The following is a 20712-nucleotide window of genomic DNA, read 5'->3' on the forward strand; positions in this document are numbered from 1 at the left end:
AAGCTCAATGACCTTTTATGAAATCTAAATCCGAATAAGTTCATAAATAGTGTGACGCAACTATTGCGAATTTAGATAACTTATTACTCAAATTAAAGAAAGATGAATTTGCTTTGACCCATGAATAAAAGAGCTGCACGTGAAATGTATGGATCCAAAGAAGTGTACGAAGCAATTTATACATTTTTTTTTCACATGATGAATCTGAAATAAATTCTCGAGTGCCGACATGGACGAGGAATGCGATATGCATGCAGTGGTGTAGTAATTTCTTTGTTTTTATATATGTGCATCAATAATTTGGGAACCTAAAAAATATATCCTGTAATATGCCCAAATTAAGAGTAATAATAATTTCTTTGTATTTATATGGATAAATAAATAGGTTGCCCCTTCTCCACTATCCAATGAAATATAACCTTATTTTTTAAATATAATGGGCCGAGCGTTTTATCCTACGTCTCAAATTGCAGTATGGGGCCTCGATCCATTACTAATATTTTTATGTGAGTAAATAATAATAATAAAAATGAATAATTTTATTTAATTCTCAAATCTTTATAAATTGTTACTCCATTTCAATTTATTCTAAAGGGTGACAATAATTATAGTTTATTAAAAGTAAAGAAAATTATGTAGTAGTCTACTTTTATATTGTAGTAGTAATATATTTTGTTGAATAACCAATAAATGAAAAAGTGTTTGTAGAACCAAAATTATGTTAGTGAATAACAACATTCTTGAATAAAATCATAATACAAATTTGAGAAATTTTGATCGCATAAATCATTTCATAAATTCAAGTACTTTGATATTATCCATATCAGATCCAAAATAAACCACTCAGCCCAATTTTAAGGCGGGAAAATATGCAGAGCAAATTTTGATGAATTTTCCCCCTAAATATTATTTCGAATTTTGAAAATTTTCAAACATACCTATATTTTTATCAGTTTTATCACGTTCATTTAAACAGCTCTCAATCTCATTCTCAAAAACTGCAAATTGAAACTTTCACTTAAAGGGGAAAAAATGGTGAATGCGAAGAAGGATCCAACTAAGAAGAATGACGATTCTTCCCATTCGTCTCTCCACCCGCCCTACTTTCAGGTGCTAATTACTATCCATCACAAAAAGCGAATTCAATTTATTTTTGGAACAATTTTAAGTTTTGATCGTATATTCTTCAATTGAGCCCTAATTCTGGTAAAATTTCAGATGATAAGTGAAGCCATAACCGAGATGAAGGATCGCAGCGGCTCAAGCCAGCCGGCGATCGCGAAATTGATGGAGGAACACTACGCGAAGCAGCTTCCCCCAAACTTCAAAAAAAATCTCTCGATTCAGTTGAAGAGGCTCGTGAAATCCGACAAATTAGTGAAGGTGAAGAACTCGTACAAGATATCCGCGGCGGAGAAGGCGAAGAAAACCGCGAAAGCCGCTCCGGAGAAAGCGAGCAGCAAGGAGAAGAAAGATGTGGAGAAAGCGAAGAAGACGAAGAGGCTGAGCCAGGTGAAGACGCCGGAGGCATTGAAGAAGAAGAGCAAGGCGAGGAGCGGCGGTGAGAAGATGAAGAAGGCGACGCCGGCGAAGAGGAAAATCGGTGGGACAATCGGCTCCAGCCCGCCTGCAAAGAAAGCTAAGAAATGAAGTTAATTTGAAGTTTGATTTAGTGTTTTTCTGTTTAATTATGGTTATGAGTTTAGGAGTTGATGTTTATGTGTGAGACTCTTCTTTAAGTATGACATTATGTTCTACTAGTATAAAGTTATTAGTACTAGTATTATTACTGCATTATTAGTATTAGGAGTATGTTTTCTTATCAAATTATATTATTAATAGAATAATCTTATAGTACTAACCTTTAAACTTTCAAAATAATTACCATCTGAACATGAGTATTTGGTTATAAAACCCTATACTTGAGCAACCTCTTATAATTAATTTTTTAATCTATTTTTCCAATCTGAAATTCTGTCCCCATCTCTTCAATGAATTCGTGTGTTTTCCTTCATGATGATTCTACTCCAATGAATTCTCAATTTAGAAGATAGATGAGAAATGACCATGCATCTATTAGCATTCCATTAGATGGTTGCCCTAAAATTTTGTTCACTAAATTTTTTTCATATTATAAGCAATACTCTCCTCATGTAAACCTTATTTGGGAATTATACGAATTTTGATAAAATTAGGTGAGAGTATCATAGTCGATGGAAGATAAATAAGATAAAGATGGTGGGAATTATTGTTTGTAACGAAGGGATCAATGTAATACTGACGAAGAAAAGGGATACTCCCTTTGTCCCATAAAAGTTGAGTCGTATTCCTTTTTAGTCCGTCCCAACAAAGTTGAGTCATTTCCTTTTTTAACTAAAGACAAAAGTCACAAAACATCTAAAAATCACTCTTATTTTATTCCATCATTTACTTTACTCTCTCTTATCTTTTCTACTTTTTTCATCTCTCCTATTTATTTAATATAAATTCTTAATCTCCGTGCCCAAAAGTTTTGTCTCAACTTTTATGGGACGGAGGGAGTACTATTTTTTGTTCTTTTTTAGTGTAAGATAATTAAGTTACAAAAAAAATTATTCAAGCTATTCGCTAAGTAAGTTTTGCTATGGGCTATATATCTGTATAGATTCAGAAGTTGGGCCGATTACAAGATCCAAGTCCAAATACTTACAAGAAGCATTTATTTAATACTAGTCTACTTTGGTAAGCCAAGATTTGGGATGAATATCGTAAGTTTTTTTTTTATTTTTTATTTTTTATTATTATTATTATTATTATTATTATTATTATTATTAATAATAATTTATTTATTTTTTATTTTTTATTTTTTATTTTTTTAAGTCTCAGTTAAAGTATTTGCAAAGAATATTCATTGTTTTTTTCTAAAAGTCTCAGTTAAAGTATTTGCAAAGAATATTCATTGTTTTATTATTACAATGTTTTTGATTAAAGAGTTACCCCCACCACTTAACACTTTAATAGCACACATACGTCAGTTTATTTCGGAGATAGCTGAAACATTCATAAATACTTAATTATACTCCATTAGGATTTAAGAGGTATTTGAAAATTTATAAAGGTGGAGTATATTTTTTTGGCATAGGTATAAGAAAAACAAGTGAATACATTGGAACCTTTTCTTACCTATGTGATTATTACCACCGTATTATATATATGTCGCCTGTATGACTGATATTTTTAAAATGGATTTCAATCAGAAAATAAAATTTACTCTAATCAACATGATTTCGTGTCGTATGATATACGTCTCTTTATCCATCTTATAATAATAACTAGGGACACAGATAGAACTTTATAAACAAACAGTCGAATATTTGTAGTAGTATTTAGAAATGAATTAGAACATAATTTTATATATTTAAATTTAAGAAACCACTACATATTGAGGAGTCGTGTCATAGTCTTGGGCCTTGGCTCTTTTTCCGGAATCACAACATCCGTTCGAAAAGCAAAACATTATTCTTTATTTATACTATACTGCTTATGGAAATAGAAAAAAAAAATGAAAAATTAAGCAAGGTTGCTTTGTGTTAATGAGTTGGCAATGCAGATGCATAAGATAAAGTTTAATATCTTTTCCGTAGATTCATCTTTTGTCACGAGTCACGACACGCCCATGTGTGCATGATATTATACAAATAGATTAGTAGTGGAGTAGTATATTTTTATAGTAGTATTTGTTTTATATTATGTAGAATATACTTAATCAAGGATTTAGTTGGCGTTCTTGGCATCTGACTCCACATTGTCATGAACGAGCATTGCACTACATCAACCGAAAATTGACGATTTTCTTGCACAAATCTTGTTTTTAACTAGCAGGAAGTACTTTATTTTTATGTCAACGCAAATAATCCATTTCATAATTAACTTCACAAATTAACGATAAATAAATAAAAATGATAAAATAATTATTGTATAGTGTCGCCAAACAAGCGCACAAAGCTCAATGTATATAGTGTCGATTTCGACATTACATGTGTGGTTTCATAAATATACACTGACACATGAAAATTAGTTGAATAATGAACCAGTATAATGTAAGGGTGCGTTTGGCTGAATCTGAATTGACATAAGCATCGAACTGCATAAATTTAAAGATAAATGGAGTAGTAGTACATGTATTGAGGCACATTTTTTACGTTAAAAGAAAATCAGAATTCGATGACAACAAAATTGGCACTATTACACCTTTTATGTATTCCGTGCTTATTTAAACAATATGCATAACATAATATTTTTTGAGGCCAGATATTGATTCAACTAATTTTTCAATCATTTATAATGCAACTATTTCTAAAGAAGCCCGTCCCACTATAAAATCCCAATACTACTATTTATTATATTGGACATAATGATTTATTTGACGTAAGTACTAGTGACTAGTCAAATTTAATTTTTTTAATCGTGTTTGATAATGCGTACTGCATAGTAGTACCAAAATAATCACTGAGTCCCTTGTCCACGTATTAAATAAGTTAGGCATAAAGATTATCACGTAGTTATCGTTTTAATGATGTATTTACTCTATTCAACATCACCAATATGCACTATACTACTATAGCCTATAGGTAAAAACTGAACCTAACTGCCATTAACTAGACCGACATAGCCTCTCTACTATTTTTAGTACATTATATATTCTCTTTAAAAATATGTAAAAATACATCTCGTGTGATTTAATTTCATGAATAATTAATCAATTTAGAGAATAGTTTGGTTTTTGTTTTTTCACCTCTCTATCAAGTACTTACTCTTTATGTTTTTGGTAGTTCTAGTAATAAACTCATACTACCTCCGTCCATGATAGGAGTTATATTTGGAATGAGCACGGGTTTTAAAAAGTAATGAAAAGTGAGTTGCATAAGTTAGTAGACTATGAATCTCATCCATATATATTAGTTTTATAATAAGATATGAATGAATAAATAAGTTGGTGGAATATGTGACCTCGAGTACTTATTATTTATGATAGTCCTTGCGGGACACCGGTAATGTAAATTTTATATATAGTGTAATATCTTTAATAATGTATACATAATTCATACCCTCAGTTAATGTAAAAAAGTTAGTGGAATATGTATCTCAGTATTAATTTTATATGAAATGTGAGACCTTATTAGTACTATTATTTATGATATAAATAAACTAGAACTCCAATTCGCGGATGAATAAAATGAATATATTTTACATTACATGGGACTGTACATTAGTACATCAATATACACCGTATATGTACGTTGTGTTTGTTTGGCGTTAATGTGAATCACATTTTGATGCAGTTTCCCCACTGAGTTTCGGCCTTCAACCAAACAGAAACCCTTTTGCAGCATTTATTACTCACCACTCTTTTGCATTTCCTTCCCCCATTATTTTATTCATCACTCACGAATCTCACTCTCCCAAATCTCTCTCTCTATATATATATATATAAACACACATGGTTTCCAACACTCCATTTGCATTCCCAATTTTCCTCCATTAAATCAACACCTACACCAAATCCTCATCCAATTACCCAATGGAAGGCGTTTCCGCCACCGTCTACCGAGGAATCAGAGGCTACTGGCGCCGCAAGGGCTACCAGCGCATCGCCGGCGCCGGCCACAAGCGGAAGACGCGAGTCATCGAGCTAGGCGATTCCGGCGCGGCGCCGCGGCGGAGGTCGTGGCGCATCAAGCTGACGCCGCGGCTGAAGCTGAAGCTCCGATTTTCGCCGAAGAAGCTGCTGCTAGGGCTGCGGGACGCGTACGTCGGCATGATGATGAAGATCGCGAACACGAGGATGATCGGGAGCGGATTCGGCGGCGGATTCCCCGGCGACGGCGTGACCGGATTCGGTGCGCGGCCGATCAAGGAGTACGACGAGAGGATGATTGTCGAGATCTACAAATCGATTGTGATGGCGCAGGGGCAATTGGTACCTCGCGACGCCGCCTGGATTGGCTCTAAAATTACCTCTCGACAGTAACTTTTTCCTCTTTTTTTTTGTAATTTCTACTGTGAATTTTTTTCGCGAGCTGTGATGTCTATATTTTATTCCGATTTAAGTTGAGAAATGATAATCTCAAGTTCAAGTTCATCTTTAACACTTTCGTTTCATTTGATTATTTATTTTCCGACGACAACGGAATCTGATTCCAGCAGTGTATATTTCGATTTCCGATTTAACTTGAGATCAATAAAAATCTCAATTTCAGTTCGTCTTCTCGATCTCTCTCAACGGAATCTGCTTTTGATTAATTGTGGTACTCCATTATCTCTCTGTACTGTTTCAGCTAAAGACAAATAGTTCGTCTTAACTTTTGGATTAAAAAAGGGTATCAATAACCAAATAAAATTGCCGAAGAAAAGATAAAGTAGGGATAAAATATGCATTTTCTTTTTGAAGGAGGAGAATGTGTCTTCTTTAAATAATAGTAAATCATAGAAAAATATGAAATTATCTTAAATACAAATAGCTACTGTATGCGTAATTCACTCGAATATACATGTAAGAATAGCAGCTGCGGATCTATTGAAATGTGACACATAAAATTAAAATAATAAATTAAAATGGTTCTCCTATAATGTTAGTCAATACAAATGATTAGTAAGTATATGTCACTCACACATCAACTAAAACGATTATCTAATTTGTTTAGTCAATCCAAATTATTTATAAAGTTTGAACCTATTAAATGTTCCAACATGAAATATTTCAAGGATTCCATAATTTAGATATATGTTATCTTGTGTTTTCACAAAATATGTACTATATCAGTAATTGTACGCAATCTGCCGGGAAATCAACCACTCCTATATTGGTTTCTTCTTGGCTCCTTTATTTCCATTTTTTATATGAATGGATAGGGAAGAGCTAATTTAATGTTGTCAAAAGTTGGTTGTGTGCTTTTAGGTGAGTAATTGGATACTTCAATGACTATGAATGGATGTCTAGCCAAATCAACATCAAATTCGGGGACATCAGTTTCATTTTGTATGTTTGGTTGATATGATTTATTATCATATAATTATCTAATTAAAATTAAGTAGTGAGATTATTTTTTTGAAGAGATGACTATGACTCGTTATCATATAATTGTTCATCTATGATTGTGAGATTTGATTTAATGAACTAAACAATACATATTTAATTTTGACATATAATCTTGCAACTAGAACGAGCCCGTAATAGAATAAGGTCTTGTTGGTCAGTTTATCTATTTATTTTGATTTCATGAACACATAAAGTATTATATTCTTTCACATTTTAAGTATCTACACCATGTCAAAACGAGATATTATATGCAGAATGAGTGAACATTTCATAATGTTTAAATTGTTCTCATAAATATATCCCAATTGTATTCAAAATTACAAATTAATGCCTATCTTTTCTACTATATTGTTAACACTTATGTTTCCGTGTATTTGGCTTGTGCAATCGAATGATAGTGTATGAAGCAATAACATGGACAATGACTTAACATTTAGCAAAAATAAAATGCGTAAACGACTTGTTGATTGATAGATGTTGGAAAGGAATTAAAATATTAATGCGTTTAGTCATTAGAAGATGATAATTAAGTATCATGAAGATTAAAAATTAGTGTAGGTAGGAAGTGTCAACATCAAATTAATCGTGCTTAATGCCACCGAATACTTAGGTAATTTGGTTAGGACAAGTACTTCTGACTACTTGTCTAAATCCTATGGTCAACAGTTCAACTCTTATTAACACTATTTTTAATTGGTACCATTCTCTAATCATAATATGTCCATTTGCAAAGATAAAGATGAGTAATAATTAAAGAATATATTATTGGTGAAAAATGCGACGAGCCATGGAAAATGTAAATAAAGTAATGCATTAAGGGGCAATATATTGTGGGGTACTGTTTATATATGAAAACAGATTAATTTTTGCAGATTGATGTCTTTAATAATGTTAGGGCAGTTTGATGTATCAATCTCAACCACATCATACTAATTAATAGTACTACTATTTTAAATAATAATTGTTCAATTCCTTTGTAACCAATAATTTTATACTAGTATATTATACTAATTGTTCAATTCCCTTGCAGCCAATAAGATTTTATTTTATACTGTATGCTTTCTTCAATATGTTTGACTATGTATAATTGTGATCATCTAATAAAATTGACAACTAAATCCCATAGTTTATGGGAGCTCTAAGCTTAAAGTATTATTCTACTATTACTTATTTTTGTAAATATTACACGATTATAAAACATACTATAAAATGGGAAGATGCCTTTGAAATGAAGAGACGATTCTTCTATTGTATATCTTGTTTTATGGCGTTAAAAGTCGTTGTTGCGTTTGGATTGTATGCAAAAGCATCAATACTTAGGACAAATGGGATAATAACTCCAAATAATTTAGGAGAATAAAAAACTGCGAAGCCTTAAAAATAATCAGATCAAGTCAAATTGTGTCTTACCCACGTTAGTATTTCTTATTCAAAATGATAGCAAATTCACTTTAGGGCCGGCGTAGGAAAAAAAATTAACAAAAAAGACAACTTTTTAATATTTCACCAATTGATGTGCCATTTATACAATACTAATTCGCATAATTATTTTTTTGATAATTTAAGAAAATTATAATTTCAATTTCACTCGAGCTAAAAGACATCTACGTAAGAAATCAGAGAAAATATAATTTGTATAAATCGTACTCCAATGTATTTACAAGTAAAAGCAAAATCAGTCAAAATAATTACTACTACTACTGTATATACTAATTAGAACATTGAAAATTCAAAAAAACTCAACAACAATATAATTAGATCAGCATATATATTTTGCGCTTCAAGCTTCTTGTCATAAAATATGTGTAGGCATGTAGTGTAGTTATGATAAAAATAAATCCATACATAAATCCATACAAATAATAGAACATTTCATCAATTAATTATACTCCAGTGTAGCCTCAGTATTACTGATTGGGCCTCCATAGGTCTTGAAGATGTATATAACAGAAAAATATCTTGGCCCCATTTAATATACTAAAGTATAGCACTGCTTATTTAGTTTTCCATCAAATGAAAAAATGGATTTACACAAACCTTTTTTCCAATATACATCTAACATCATCATATATACCTCGCACATTTTTTCAGCCACGTGTCACAATTTCATCTTACGTGTCGCTCCACCAACGAAACTCGTTGCCACGTCACACATCGACCGTTACACTAAGTGATAAAATACCAATATGAAGTACTTAAATTAAATTCCATCAACTAGTGTATATATTAGTTCCATCTCCAAAAAACTTATTGAAAAACACATAGTGAGAGCGATGGCGCAGAGCAAGGACGACATTAAATACGGCACAGCTCAGGCCAAAGTATCGCCGGACGAATCTCTTAGAGTTGCCTACGTCGGAGGCACGCCCCTCGAGTCCGGGAAAATCGCCGATTCTGAAATCGTCAACCTTTTTCCCGGCGCTCGTAAAATACAAGACCAGGAGCGTCTCGATTCTCGATCCACTTCTCAGACAACACAAGGACAAGGTGGAGTGCCGAGGCAAGCTGAGAATCGCTCTTAGATTATTAAATGTTTTGATGAAATCTATATGAGTAATAAATACTACTATATAGTTAGTTGTTACACTTAATAATATGTACAATTAGATGTTGCACTACTTTATAGTGCCTAAAATGGTTCGGTTTAGCTACTTTGTTTCATGCTACAATTTGATTTGATATATGCATCAAGTTTTAGTGACTGTTTCTTCTTTAATTATCCATATTTTTTGTATAATGGAAAAGATAATAATTCAGTACTTTAACATAAGAAAAAAGAGTTGGTTATAAAAATGAATCAGAAGAAATTGAACGGATTTCTGTATCTTGTGATCTGCGGTTTAAGTCCAGTAAAGTTTTGGGCTATGAATGCTGGCCCAGCCCATATAAAAAATCATACTGTAGTTTTTGCCGAACAAATTCCTAGTATACATTTATACAGACAAATCAAATTATAAATATTTGTGTTATGTTAAAAATGTTTATATTTCCCTTGAAAAAAATATTTTTATCAGTTCCTTCAAATTAAAAAATGAGTGAAGGGCATGCTTTAATGAGATGATTTAACTAGAGACCCCATCAAGGAAAAAAATGGACTATGATTATATAATAATCACAAGTTGGTTCCCTTGATTAAGCGAAGTATAACTTTATTATTAAAATATTATATTCATGAATTTGTTAACTACTACCATCAATTACCTACTTCTCACACAAGTGAAGATTAAAAGAGAAATAAATAATACTAGCTTGAGAAATACGAAAGTCGAATATTCCTTTTTAACGTAATAATATTCGTGATGTAGGATGATATTCTAATATGGATTTAGTAGAAATGAAACAAATTCCTAACAAAGCAATGATGAAATTATTTTTCATGAATAACAAATGCGAAAATTGAAGTCAATGCTTCTTCTTAATTATAGCTAGATAAATTTTCGTTTTGTAATAACATATTCAAATGTAGGACATTGCACTTAGCTAGGTTATAAATGAAACATCAAAACAACCACAAAATTATACTCCTAGTTACCGGTACATGAAAAATGAGAATATGCAAAAAAAATTATGTTTATACCCCTATCATATGGATTTTTATATACTCATAATATATTTATTTGTATATTTAGAATAGTGGAGTACTATATACTCAAAATATCTCGAATGTCTATTTATTGGTTAAAGGATAAGAGTCTTGCAGATTATGTATATTTGATAATTTATTTTTACATAGTTTTTAATTATGGCTTTTCATTGAAGTGAAATTTCTCGTCACATATGCATGTGTTTGAAGATAATAAATTATTACTTACTAATTTGATATAAGTCAATTTGCTAAAAGTAATTGCCGTTTACGCAACACATTATCCAAGTAACAAACCTTCTAATTCGATTTAATCTCTAAGTAGAAAAATAAGTATCATATCTAAAACGAGGAATAATATTTTTTCATGAACACTTCATTTTATTTGAATTTTAATGCCTTAAACATAATCAATAATGTTGTTTTGAGCTGAAGATGTGATCAGATCATTAGCCGGAGGAAGAGTTTTATGAGAAAGAAGCTGAATATCTCATTCATTACTTGGAAGCAACCGTTAGATCTCAAGTAATATTGAGATATAATCTTAGCCGTAGGATCAGCAGATGTTGACTAAAATAGACTATTCTGTTTTTGTTTTAGTTAGCATAATTGTTTCGTCTTCTCACTTGTATCTTCTTCCAAAAGGGATTGAATAATACTTCTTCTTTTCCCAATAATCTCTCTCAATCTTCCACACAAATCACATACTGTTTCTAACAATTGGCGCCGTCCGAGGGAAATCGCCGACGCAAGGTTAATCGAGTTCGAATTGCGGAATCGGATCCACGATTAAAGATGGCTTCTCGTTTCGAAGCTGAGAAATTCACGGGCAAGAACGACTTCGGCCTTTGGAGGATGAAAATGCGAGCTATGTTGATCCAACAAGGGCTTTCATCGGCGTTGGCATCCGAGAGCGATGAAGCGAAGGAGAAGGAGGTTCTTGACGAGAAAAGTCGACAAAAGAAGGAGGAAATTGAGGCAAAAGCTCACAGTGCTGTTGTGCTATGCCTAGGAGATAAAGTGTTGAGAGAGGTGTCGAAAGAAAAAAGTGCGGCTAGCATCTTGAAGAAATTGGAGGATCTGTATATGACGAAATCGCTTGCAAATCGTCTGTTCATGAAGCAACGACTATATTCCTACAGATTCACGGAGGAGAAAGGAATATTGGAGCAGATGGAGGATTTCAACAAGGCGATCGATGACCTTGAAAACATCGACGTTTCGTTGGAAGATGAGGACAAGGCGATTCTTCTATTGAATGCACTCCCAAAGTCTTATGATCAGATGCGTGATGCGATTCTGTATGGTCGTGACAAATCGATCACTCTTCTTGAAGTTCAGTCAGCTATGAGGGCCAAGGAACTGCAGAAAGAAGGGATGAATGCAGGGGATTCCATGGCTGAGAGCTTGAGTGTAAAGAAATTCAAGAAAAAATTTGGGAAGAAGGATCAAGAAAATGGCAAGGGCTCGGCAAGTGACAAGAAAGAAACACGCTCGTGTCACTGGTGCAAGAAGTCGGGGCACTTGAAGAAAGATTGCTTTGCGTGGAAACGAAAGCAAGCTAATGAAGGAGGTAAGGCTGTTAATTCGGCAGAATGCATAGAGGATAATGAAATCCCTGAGGCCTTGAATGTGATGGAAAGTGGTGATTGGGGTCACTGGATCATGGATTCAGGGGCTAGTTTTCACATGACTTCTACATTGGGCTGGTTTGAGGAGATCTATGAGACTGTTGGTTCTGTGGTCCTGGGCAACGACCAAGTTTGCTGTGTAAAAGGGATAGGCACCGTGAGGATGAAGTTAGAAGATGGGAGTGTAAGACTTCTAAATGAAGTAAGGTATATCCCAGATGTTAAAAGAAATCTGATTTCATTGGGTGTGCTTGATAAGAAAGGGTGCATGATTGTCACTGCTCAGGGCAAGATGGTTGTTAGCAGAGGAGGGAAAACACTACTGCAAGCAGAAAGAAAAGGCAGTCTCTATTATATGAAGGCTTCTGCTGTAAAGGGCCAAAATGAACTACACTCTGTGACTGAGGATGATTTCAGATTATGGCACACGAGACTTGGTCACCCAGCTGATGGCAGCATCAAGGAGTTGGTGAAAATGGGTGTGATCAAGGAAGTTGAGACTAAAGATCAGCCTCCTTGTGAAGAATGTGTCTTGGGAAAATCCAAGAAATTGCCCTACCCTACAGGTAAACACACGTCTACAAAACCTCTAGATTACGCACATAGTGATTTATGGGGGCCGGCTCAAGAGAACTCAGTAGGGGGAGGAAGATACTACATGACTGTTATTGATGATTTCTCTAGGAAAATTTGGTTATACATTTTGAAAGATAAATCACAGGCCTTCAGTAAATTCAAGGAGTGGTGTTCTGAGGTTGAAAGGGAAAAGGGGTGTGTGCTTAGATGCTTAAGGACCGATAATGGACTTGAGTTCCTGTCCAATGAGTTCGATGAGTTTTGCAAAACTAAAGGGATTAAAAGGCATCGAACTGTCCCATTGAATCCCCAACAAAATGGGGTGGCTGAAAGGGCCAATAGGACCATTATGGAGAGAGTGAGGTGTATGCTCTTGGCTTCTGGAATGGAGAAAAGGTTTTGGGCAGAGGCAGCAGCTACTGCAGCAAGGCTAATAAATAAGTGTCCATCTTCCAGTGTTGATGGAAATACACCAGATTTCTTGTGGTATGGGAATCATGCTGATTATTCCAGATTGAGAACTTTTGGTTGCAAGGCCTTTGCGCATGTCAAACAAGGAAAATTAGAGGCAAGGGCTTTGAGATGTGTGATGTTGGGCTATCAATCCGGTGTTAAGGGGTATAGGTTATGGTGCATTGAACCTGGAAATGAGAAGGTGTTGATAAATAGAGATGTGATTTTCTGGGAGAAAGATCTGCCATTTAAGTCAACAAATAATGTTCCTATAAGAGAGAGCAATGCCTCTGAAATTGAGGTGGAGGTTCAAGAATCTGAAAAGGAGCATCAGGAAACAATAGCTGATAAACCAGTTAGCTCACCTAGCCATCAGACTGATGCACCAGAGGATCTTAGTGATTACATGTTGGCCAGAGACAGAGTCAGAAGAGTCTCCAAACCACCAGCTAAGTTTTCAGATTGTGAGATGCTCTATTTTGCTCTATTTGTGGCTGAAGAAGTGGATTTTGCAGAGCCCTCATCATACAAAGAGGCTATGCAATCTAAAGAGAAAGACAAATGGATGAAGGCTATGATAGAGGAAATCGAATCATTGCTCAAAAATGGTACTTGGGTTCTAGTTGAAAGAGCTCCAGGCAGAAGGGTAGTGAGCTGTAAGTGGGTGTTCAAAAAGAAAATAGAAGGTCAGAATGCTGAAAGTGTCAGATTTAAAGCTAGGCTTGTTGCCCGAGGCTTCACTCAAGAGCAAGGTGTGGATTTTAATGAGGTTTTTTCACCTGTTGTGAAGCATTCATCGATCAGAATCTTGTTAGCAATTGTGGCTAAGATAGATTGGGAGTTAGAGCAGTTAGATGTTAAAACTGCATTTCTACATGGAGACCTAGAGGAAACCATCTATATGGCTCAACCTGAGGGCTTCTCAAGACCAGGGCATGAAGATAAAGTATGCTTGTTAAAGAGAAGCATATATGGGCTCAAGCAGGCAAGTAGGCAGTGGCATAGAAAGTTTAATATGCATATGCTTAATAGTGGTTTTTCCAGATCAAAATTTGATGAGTGTGTGTATGTTAAGAAAGAAGGTGGAGCTGCTGTGGCATACCTTTTGCTTTATGTAGACGATATGTTGGTGGCTGGGATATCAAAGGAGGCAGTACAGAAAGTTAAAGATGATCTGAGTGCAGCTTTTGATATGAAAGACCTTGGGCCAGCAAGGAGAATTCTGGGGATGACAATAATCAGAGATAGAGAAAGGGGATATATATGGCTTAATCAATATGATTATGTTTCTAGGATACTCTCAAAGTTCAAGATGAGTGACATAAAGGAAGTTGGAATGCCTATGGGTCAGCATTACAAATTGTCAGTTGAACAATGTCCAAAGAATGCAGCTGAGGAACAGGAGATGCAGAGAATTCCTTATGCAAATATTATTGGCAGTGTGATGTATGCTATGATAAGCACACGGCCAGATATTGCTCAAGCAGTGTCAGTAACTAGCAGATTTATGTCAAACCATGGAAAGGAGCATTGGTCTGCCTTGAAGTGGTTGCTAAGGTATCTCAAGGGTGCTGCAAATTGTGGGATTCTGTTCAAGGGAAATGAGCAGCATAAAGGAGATGCATTGAGAGGTTTCTCTGACTCAGATTTTGCAGGTAACATAGACAACCGCAGATCTCAGTCAGGTTATGTGTTTACACTTTATGGATCAGTTGTCAGTTGGAAGTCGAGTCTGCAGAGTGTGGTTGCACTATCTACAACTGAAGCTGAGTTCATGGCTCTTACAGCAGCGGTGAAGGAAAGTTATTGGTTGAAGGGGATCTTGAATGATTTTGATGTGAAGCAGGAAACTGTGGCTATCGGTTGTGACAATAACAGCGCACTTTGCTTGGCTAAACATCAAGTGTACCACGAGAGGAGCAAGCACATTGATGTGCGGTTGCATTTTATAAGAGAAAAGATCGAAGAAAAGGAGGTTGAAGTGTTCAAGGTCCACACCTCGGAAAATCCGGCTGATATGTTAACTAAGCCGCTGCAAAAGGGAAAGCTTGAAACTTGCATGAAGTTGATTAACTTGTGCAAACTGGATTCTGACAGCAAATGATCGATCAAGGTGGAGGATTGTTGTTTTGAGCTGAAGATGTGATCAGATCATTAGCTGGAGGAAGAGTTTTATGAGAAAGAAGCTGAATATCTCATTCATTACTTGGAAGCAACCGTTAGATCTCAAGTAATATTGAGATATAATCTTAGCCGTAGGATCAGCAGATGTTGACTAAAATAGACTATTCTGTTTTTGTTTTAGTTAGCATAATTGTTTCGTCTTCTCACTTGTATCTTCTTCCAAAAGGGATTGAATAATACTTCTTCTTTTCCCAATAATCTCTCTCAATCTTCCACACAAATCACATACTGTTTCTAACAAATAATTGTACATAAATTTTTAAAAGTTAAAACTTCGATTTATATTTTATATTTATCTCTTTGAACATAAAAGAAGCCAATGAATAAAACAACATTTGCCTCTATTTATACATTTGAAATTGATATAAAAAATATTGCACCATATTGACAAAGCGGCAATGTGAAGTAAATGCCATATACACTTCTAAAAGTTGTGGACTGAAGAGGGTATTCAATTTTAAATAATGGAAAGGATAATTAATCTTGATTTATAAATCTTGTCAAATATTTTATGACTGAATTAATTTGAGACAATTTCATACTATAATTTTTAACGAATTCAATTTCCAACAAATGAATACCAACAATATATTTAAATAAAAGAGTGAACTACGTAAACGGTACCTATCTTTCACTTTCGCACATAAATTGTCACACCCCAACCCTCTGACGTATACATTTGTAATAAACAAAAATTCTTTCTGTTCCATAAACAAAATTCATAAAAATAAAAACAACACCACCTCTACTTTTTCCTTTCTCTTACTTTACTCTCTCTCTTCATTATATAATCATACACAATACAAAGCATATATCATAAATAATTTCATTTCCATATGCATATGCCTCTCTGATCAATTTATTATTCTGTGACAAATCAAGTCTAGTATCTGCCCGAGATTCCTCTATGACCCGAAGGTCCCTCTGTATTTGGACTCATATAGGTCCCTCTGTATTTGGACTCTTATAGGTCCCTCTGTAATTCCAGATCCAGGGCAAGACCGTCACAGATCCTCTTTAATCATATGATTCATATACTTTCAAATCATAAGTAAAAGAATTATATCCATTGCATTAATCATATATCTATGTCATTTTTTTACCGAATAATTTCAATACCATATATTAAACATATTCATCGCACAAATCACATATCCACATCATATGCTATCAAATATATAAATACATCCCTGATTCAATCATATTTCCATATCATATTCCACCATGTAATCAAAATATTCACCCCAATCTAACATATTGGGATCATCAATATAACACATATACAACTAAAAGTATGATTTATACCCTGGATACAAAATATAATCTAACTGCACTTTTAATTATGTTTTCCATATTTAATTATCGATCCTCACCTTTTACCTCTTGAGCCAGATTCCTATATATTTCTTTTTCTACAATTCTCCTTCTTTTCCTTTTTCTTTTTCTTTTTTCCCTCTCCTTTCTCTTGCAATATATGAGACATAATTCTATACAATATATATGTTTAACCGACTTATTGGCCGTGATAATTTTTCACGCTTTTCATGAAATACCCAATATTGTGTACACGTTTTTATATGATGTACACGTATAGGTATATTATAAAACCTACTTATAAAATTGGGTGACTAACCTTTTTCATGCAAATACACATGTGTGTACAATTATATGCATATAGAAGCATTTAACATATTTTATTATAGGGGAGTGATCAATTGCTAACTCATCATTTAATTGCTAACTACAACTAATTCAAGGCCATATGATTTTAAAAAATGTGTGGTCTACAATTTGCCATGTGTAATTTGCATTTTTATTAATTAAATCGAAAAAAATTAAAAAAACAACGCCAAATTAGGGTTTTGGATGAAAATGTCAATATAGTGCTTCGAAAATATCAACACTATGCTTTGAAAATGTCAATATAGTGTTTCGAAAATATCAACACAATGCTTTCGAAAAATACGAAAATTCTAAATTATTTTTTTCAAATTTTGACGTCGGAACATATGCATGTAGTATATCGTTGGAATCCTTATAAAATTATCTTTAATTTGATACATGTTATATGAATTTAAAGTTTTGGAATTTCTTTTAAAAGTTAATTATAACTAACTTGACATTAATACCACTATTGATTTTTATTGGAATTAATTATATAGCCTTATTGACGTTTTTTGTTGATCGTATTGACATTTTGTGGTTAATAATCTAGGCCTTTTATTTAAATATCTAATGGCTATTATTGAATTGTAGTTAGCAATTAAGCATTGAGTTAGCAATATAACACTCTCCTTTTATTATATAAGTTAATTCTATATCATTACATATTTGCATGCACACAAAAATATACTTCCATGCACACCTTTACATTTATTACACATGCATATATGACTACTATTTAAGATAACACAAATACATGTAACATACAATTATATTTATTTGTAAACAAAATCTCGGATAACTAATTATATTGATTATTCTAAAATTATCCGATACTTTGTATTACTTTTTATAATAATAATACAAATTTCGAATTAGGGATATTACATAAATGATATCTGATCTTTATTTTATATCGTTTTTGGTACCCAATAATCACATTTTTGGTATTTGATTCTAAACAAATTCATTTTTCCATTTGTGTCATAAAGGGTATTTTTGGCATTGACAAAACTAGTACCAAAAGTAATATTATAATACATTCTCTCATTCTCCTCACTCTTTATACTATTATTATTAATATTATTATTTTGATGTTATAATTTATAATTATATTATTTTTAATATAATTTAAATATATTTAATTATAATTATAGTTATAATTTTATTTAATTATTCTAATAATATTATTGTTATAATACTAAAAAATAGTACTAAATAATAATAATTATTTTATATTAAATTAATAAATAATCAATATAGTCTTAATCAAAATTTAAAATTGTGAATTGTATTCATAATAATAAAGAGTTGAATACTTTTAGTTAGGTGTTTCAACCCTAAAATGAGTATAAATAATTTAATTAAAAATATTCAATTGATTTAATTACTTTAAAAATAATTAAGTTAATTAGGTGTTTTGTTATTGATTTATATTATGAATGCAATTAGATTTATGTATAAAACACTAAAAAGAAAGAAGAAAAAGAAGAGAAAAGAAAAAAGAAGAAACATAAACTAAGGAAAAAAAAGAAAGAAGAAAGGAAGATAAAGAAGAAAATGAAGAAAAAAGAATGAAGAATAAACTAAAGAAGAAAAAAAGAAATAAAAAAAGAAGAAAAAAAAATCACATATTTGGTTTTATTTAATTAAAATTTCAAAAATATCCTTCATAACAAAAAAATCACATCTTTGGTACCTAGGGTTATTTTTGTCATGAGATACCAAAAACGATATAAAATAAAAATCGGTACTATTAATGTACGAAAGTGAAAGATCAGGTACCATTTACGTGGTTCACTCTTCTTAAAAAATTAATTTGTACGACGGTCAAAAGGAGGAGAGGAGAGTTTCTTACACGACAATCATATAATTTAAACAATATATGCTCCTCATTGATTTGGTTTTGGAAACCCTAGATTTCATATATCTATAGCCTAAGTCAAAATTCACAGAGAGCATATTTTGAAAAAAAAATGATCATATGCATGGCCAATTAATTTTTATTTGACAAATTTAATATGTACGAAGTCAAAGGAGGGGAAAGAAAGTTGCTTGCTTGAAGCGCATGTAACAATACTTAATTAGATTTTAGAAATTAATAATAATACAGGCCATGTGACAGGTTCTAAAAATAGTCAAACTGATGAATTATGTTTAGCGGCTATTATTTGTATCCATGTATCGATTACTTTTCAGGATAAATATTGCTTTACTCTTATTTTTGTAATATCGTTTTACTTTTTATATAACTAGGATGAAAACCAATTTTGAGGTAGTATCTTCATCTTAAAGATGGTAATAGAGAGAGAGGTATAACAAGATTGGTAAGCCATGTTGAAGATAGAAGTAGAGAGATATTTATGATATAATTGTTGTGTGTATTGATATGCTAATCTCCCTAGTATTTATAGGGAAATTAGAGTCTTGTAAATTACACCAATAAATGAGTATTGGAAACATATTCTACTAGGAACTTTACATGTATTAAACTGTCTAGGAACTCTCCTATATTAATGTGGCCGACCATCTTCCTTTTTCCAATACCCCCCTCAAGTTGAGTAACGGTATCGCTGATACTTAACTTACCAAGAAATTCTTTGAAGATTTTCGGGCACAACGCCTTGGTCAGTATGTCTGCGAGTTGTTCCTCGGATCGAACGAATGGAAATTGGATGATGCCGCTTTCGAGTTTTTCTTTGATGAAATGTCGATCAACTTCGACATGTTTCGTTCTGTCATGCTGAACAGGATTCTCTGAAATGCTTATTGCTGCTTTGTTGTCACAAAAAAGTTGGCTTTTCCACGTAGGTGGAAAACCAATTTCTGTTAACAATCTTCTAAGCCAAAGTATCTCCATAAGGCCACTCCGAATTCCTCGAAATTCGGCTTCTGCACTTGATAGTGCCACGACTTTCTGCTTCTTGCTTCTCCAAGTGACAAGGTTACCTCCAACAAAAGTAAAATACCCTCCAGTGGATTTTCTATCAACTGGATTGCTTGCCCAATCAGCATCGGTGTACCCATCAATTTCCAGATCTTCTTTCTTTTCTAAGAAAACCCCATAACTAGCTGTTCTCTTTAAATAGCTGACAGTTCTCATGACAACATTCATATGATCTTCTTGAGGCTGATGCATGAATTGACTAACAACACCCACCGCATATGTGATGTCTGGCCGAGTATGAGAAAGATAGATAAGTTTTCCTACAAGCCGTTGGTATCTTTCAGTAGGCTTAGCTCCATCCACAATCTTTAACCCATGGTTGGGCACCATTGGAGTTTCAGCGGGCTTACAGTCCAGTACACCTGTTTCGGCTAACATGTCAAATAGTACATATTTCTTCTGCCTTAGGAATATCCCGTGTTTGGATCTTAGCACTTCAATCCCTAGAAAGTATTTCAATGCTCCAAGGTCCTTCATTTCGAACTCCATGAACATATTTTCCTTCAGATTTTGGATCTCTTTGGCATCGTCTCCCGTTATGATCATATCGTCAACATATATGATTAGACATGTCATTTTTCCGTTCCTATTCTTTAGG

At 33.2% G+C, this 20712-nt stretch overlaps 3 protein-coding genes and 1 pseudogene across 3 annotated transcripts; all 4 read left to right on the forward strand.

Annotated features, from left to right (window-relative positions):
* The first annotated feature begins 958 nt into the window (after positions 1–958).
* On the forward strand, positions 959–1786 carry LOC125216530 (histone H1-like). The gene is made up of 2 exons (XM_048118269.2): positions 959–1110; positions 1219–1786. The coding sequence occupies exons 1-2, from the start codon at positions 1033–1035 to the stop codon at positions 1648–1650; spliced, it is 510 nt and encodes a 169-aa protein (XP_047974226.1). The 5' UTR covers positions 959–1032; the 3' UTR covers positions 1651–1786.
* A 3599-nt stretch (positions 1787–5385) lies between these two features.
* Positions 5386–6128, forward strand: LOC125215372 (uncharacterized). The gene has a single exon (XM_048116772.2). It carries the CDS (start codon positions 5561–5563, stop codon positions 6008–6010), a length of 450 nt encoding a protein of 149 aa, XP_047972729.1. The 5' UTR covers positions 5386–5560; the 3' UTR covers positions 6011–6128.
* Positions 6129–9286: 3158 nt separating this feature from the next.
* SMP1 (seed maturation protein) lies at positions 9287–9794 on the forward strand. The gene has a single exon (XM_048117391.2). The coding sequence runs from the start codon at positions 9352–9354 to the stop codon at positions 9598–9600; it is 249 nt and encodes an 82-aa protein (XP_047973348.2). The 5' UTR covers positions 9287–9351; the 3' UTR covers positions 9601–9794.
* A 9132-nt stretch (positions 9795–18926) lies between these two features.
* LOC148930030 (uncharacterized) lies at positions 18927–20681 on the forward strand (annotated as a pseudogene).
* Positions 20682–20712: the final 31 nt, after the last annotated feature.

The sequence above is a fragment of the Salvia hispanica genome, chromosome 3, assembly GCF_029641045.1.
Source record: "Salvia hispanica isolate PSC_SH4W2 chromosome 3, Shi_PSC_v1, whole genome shotgun sequence".
Classification (NCBI taxonomy): domain Eukaryota; kingdom Viridiplantae; phylum Streptophyta; class Magnoliopsida; order Lamiales; family Lamiaceae; genus Salvia; species Salvia hispanica.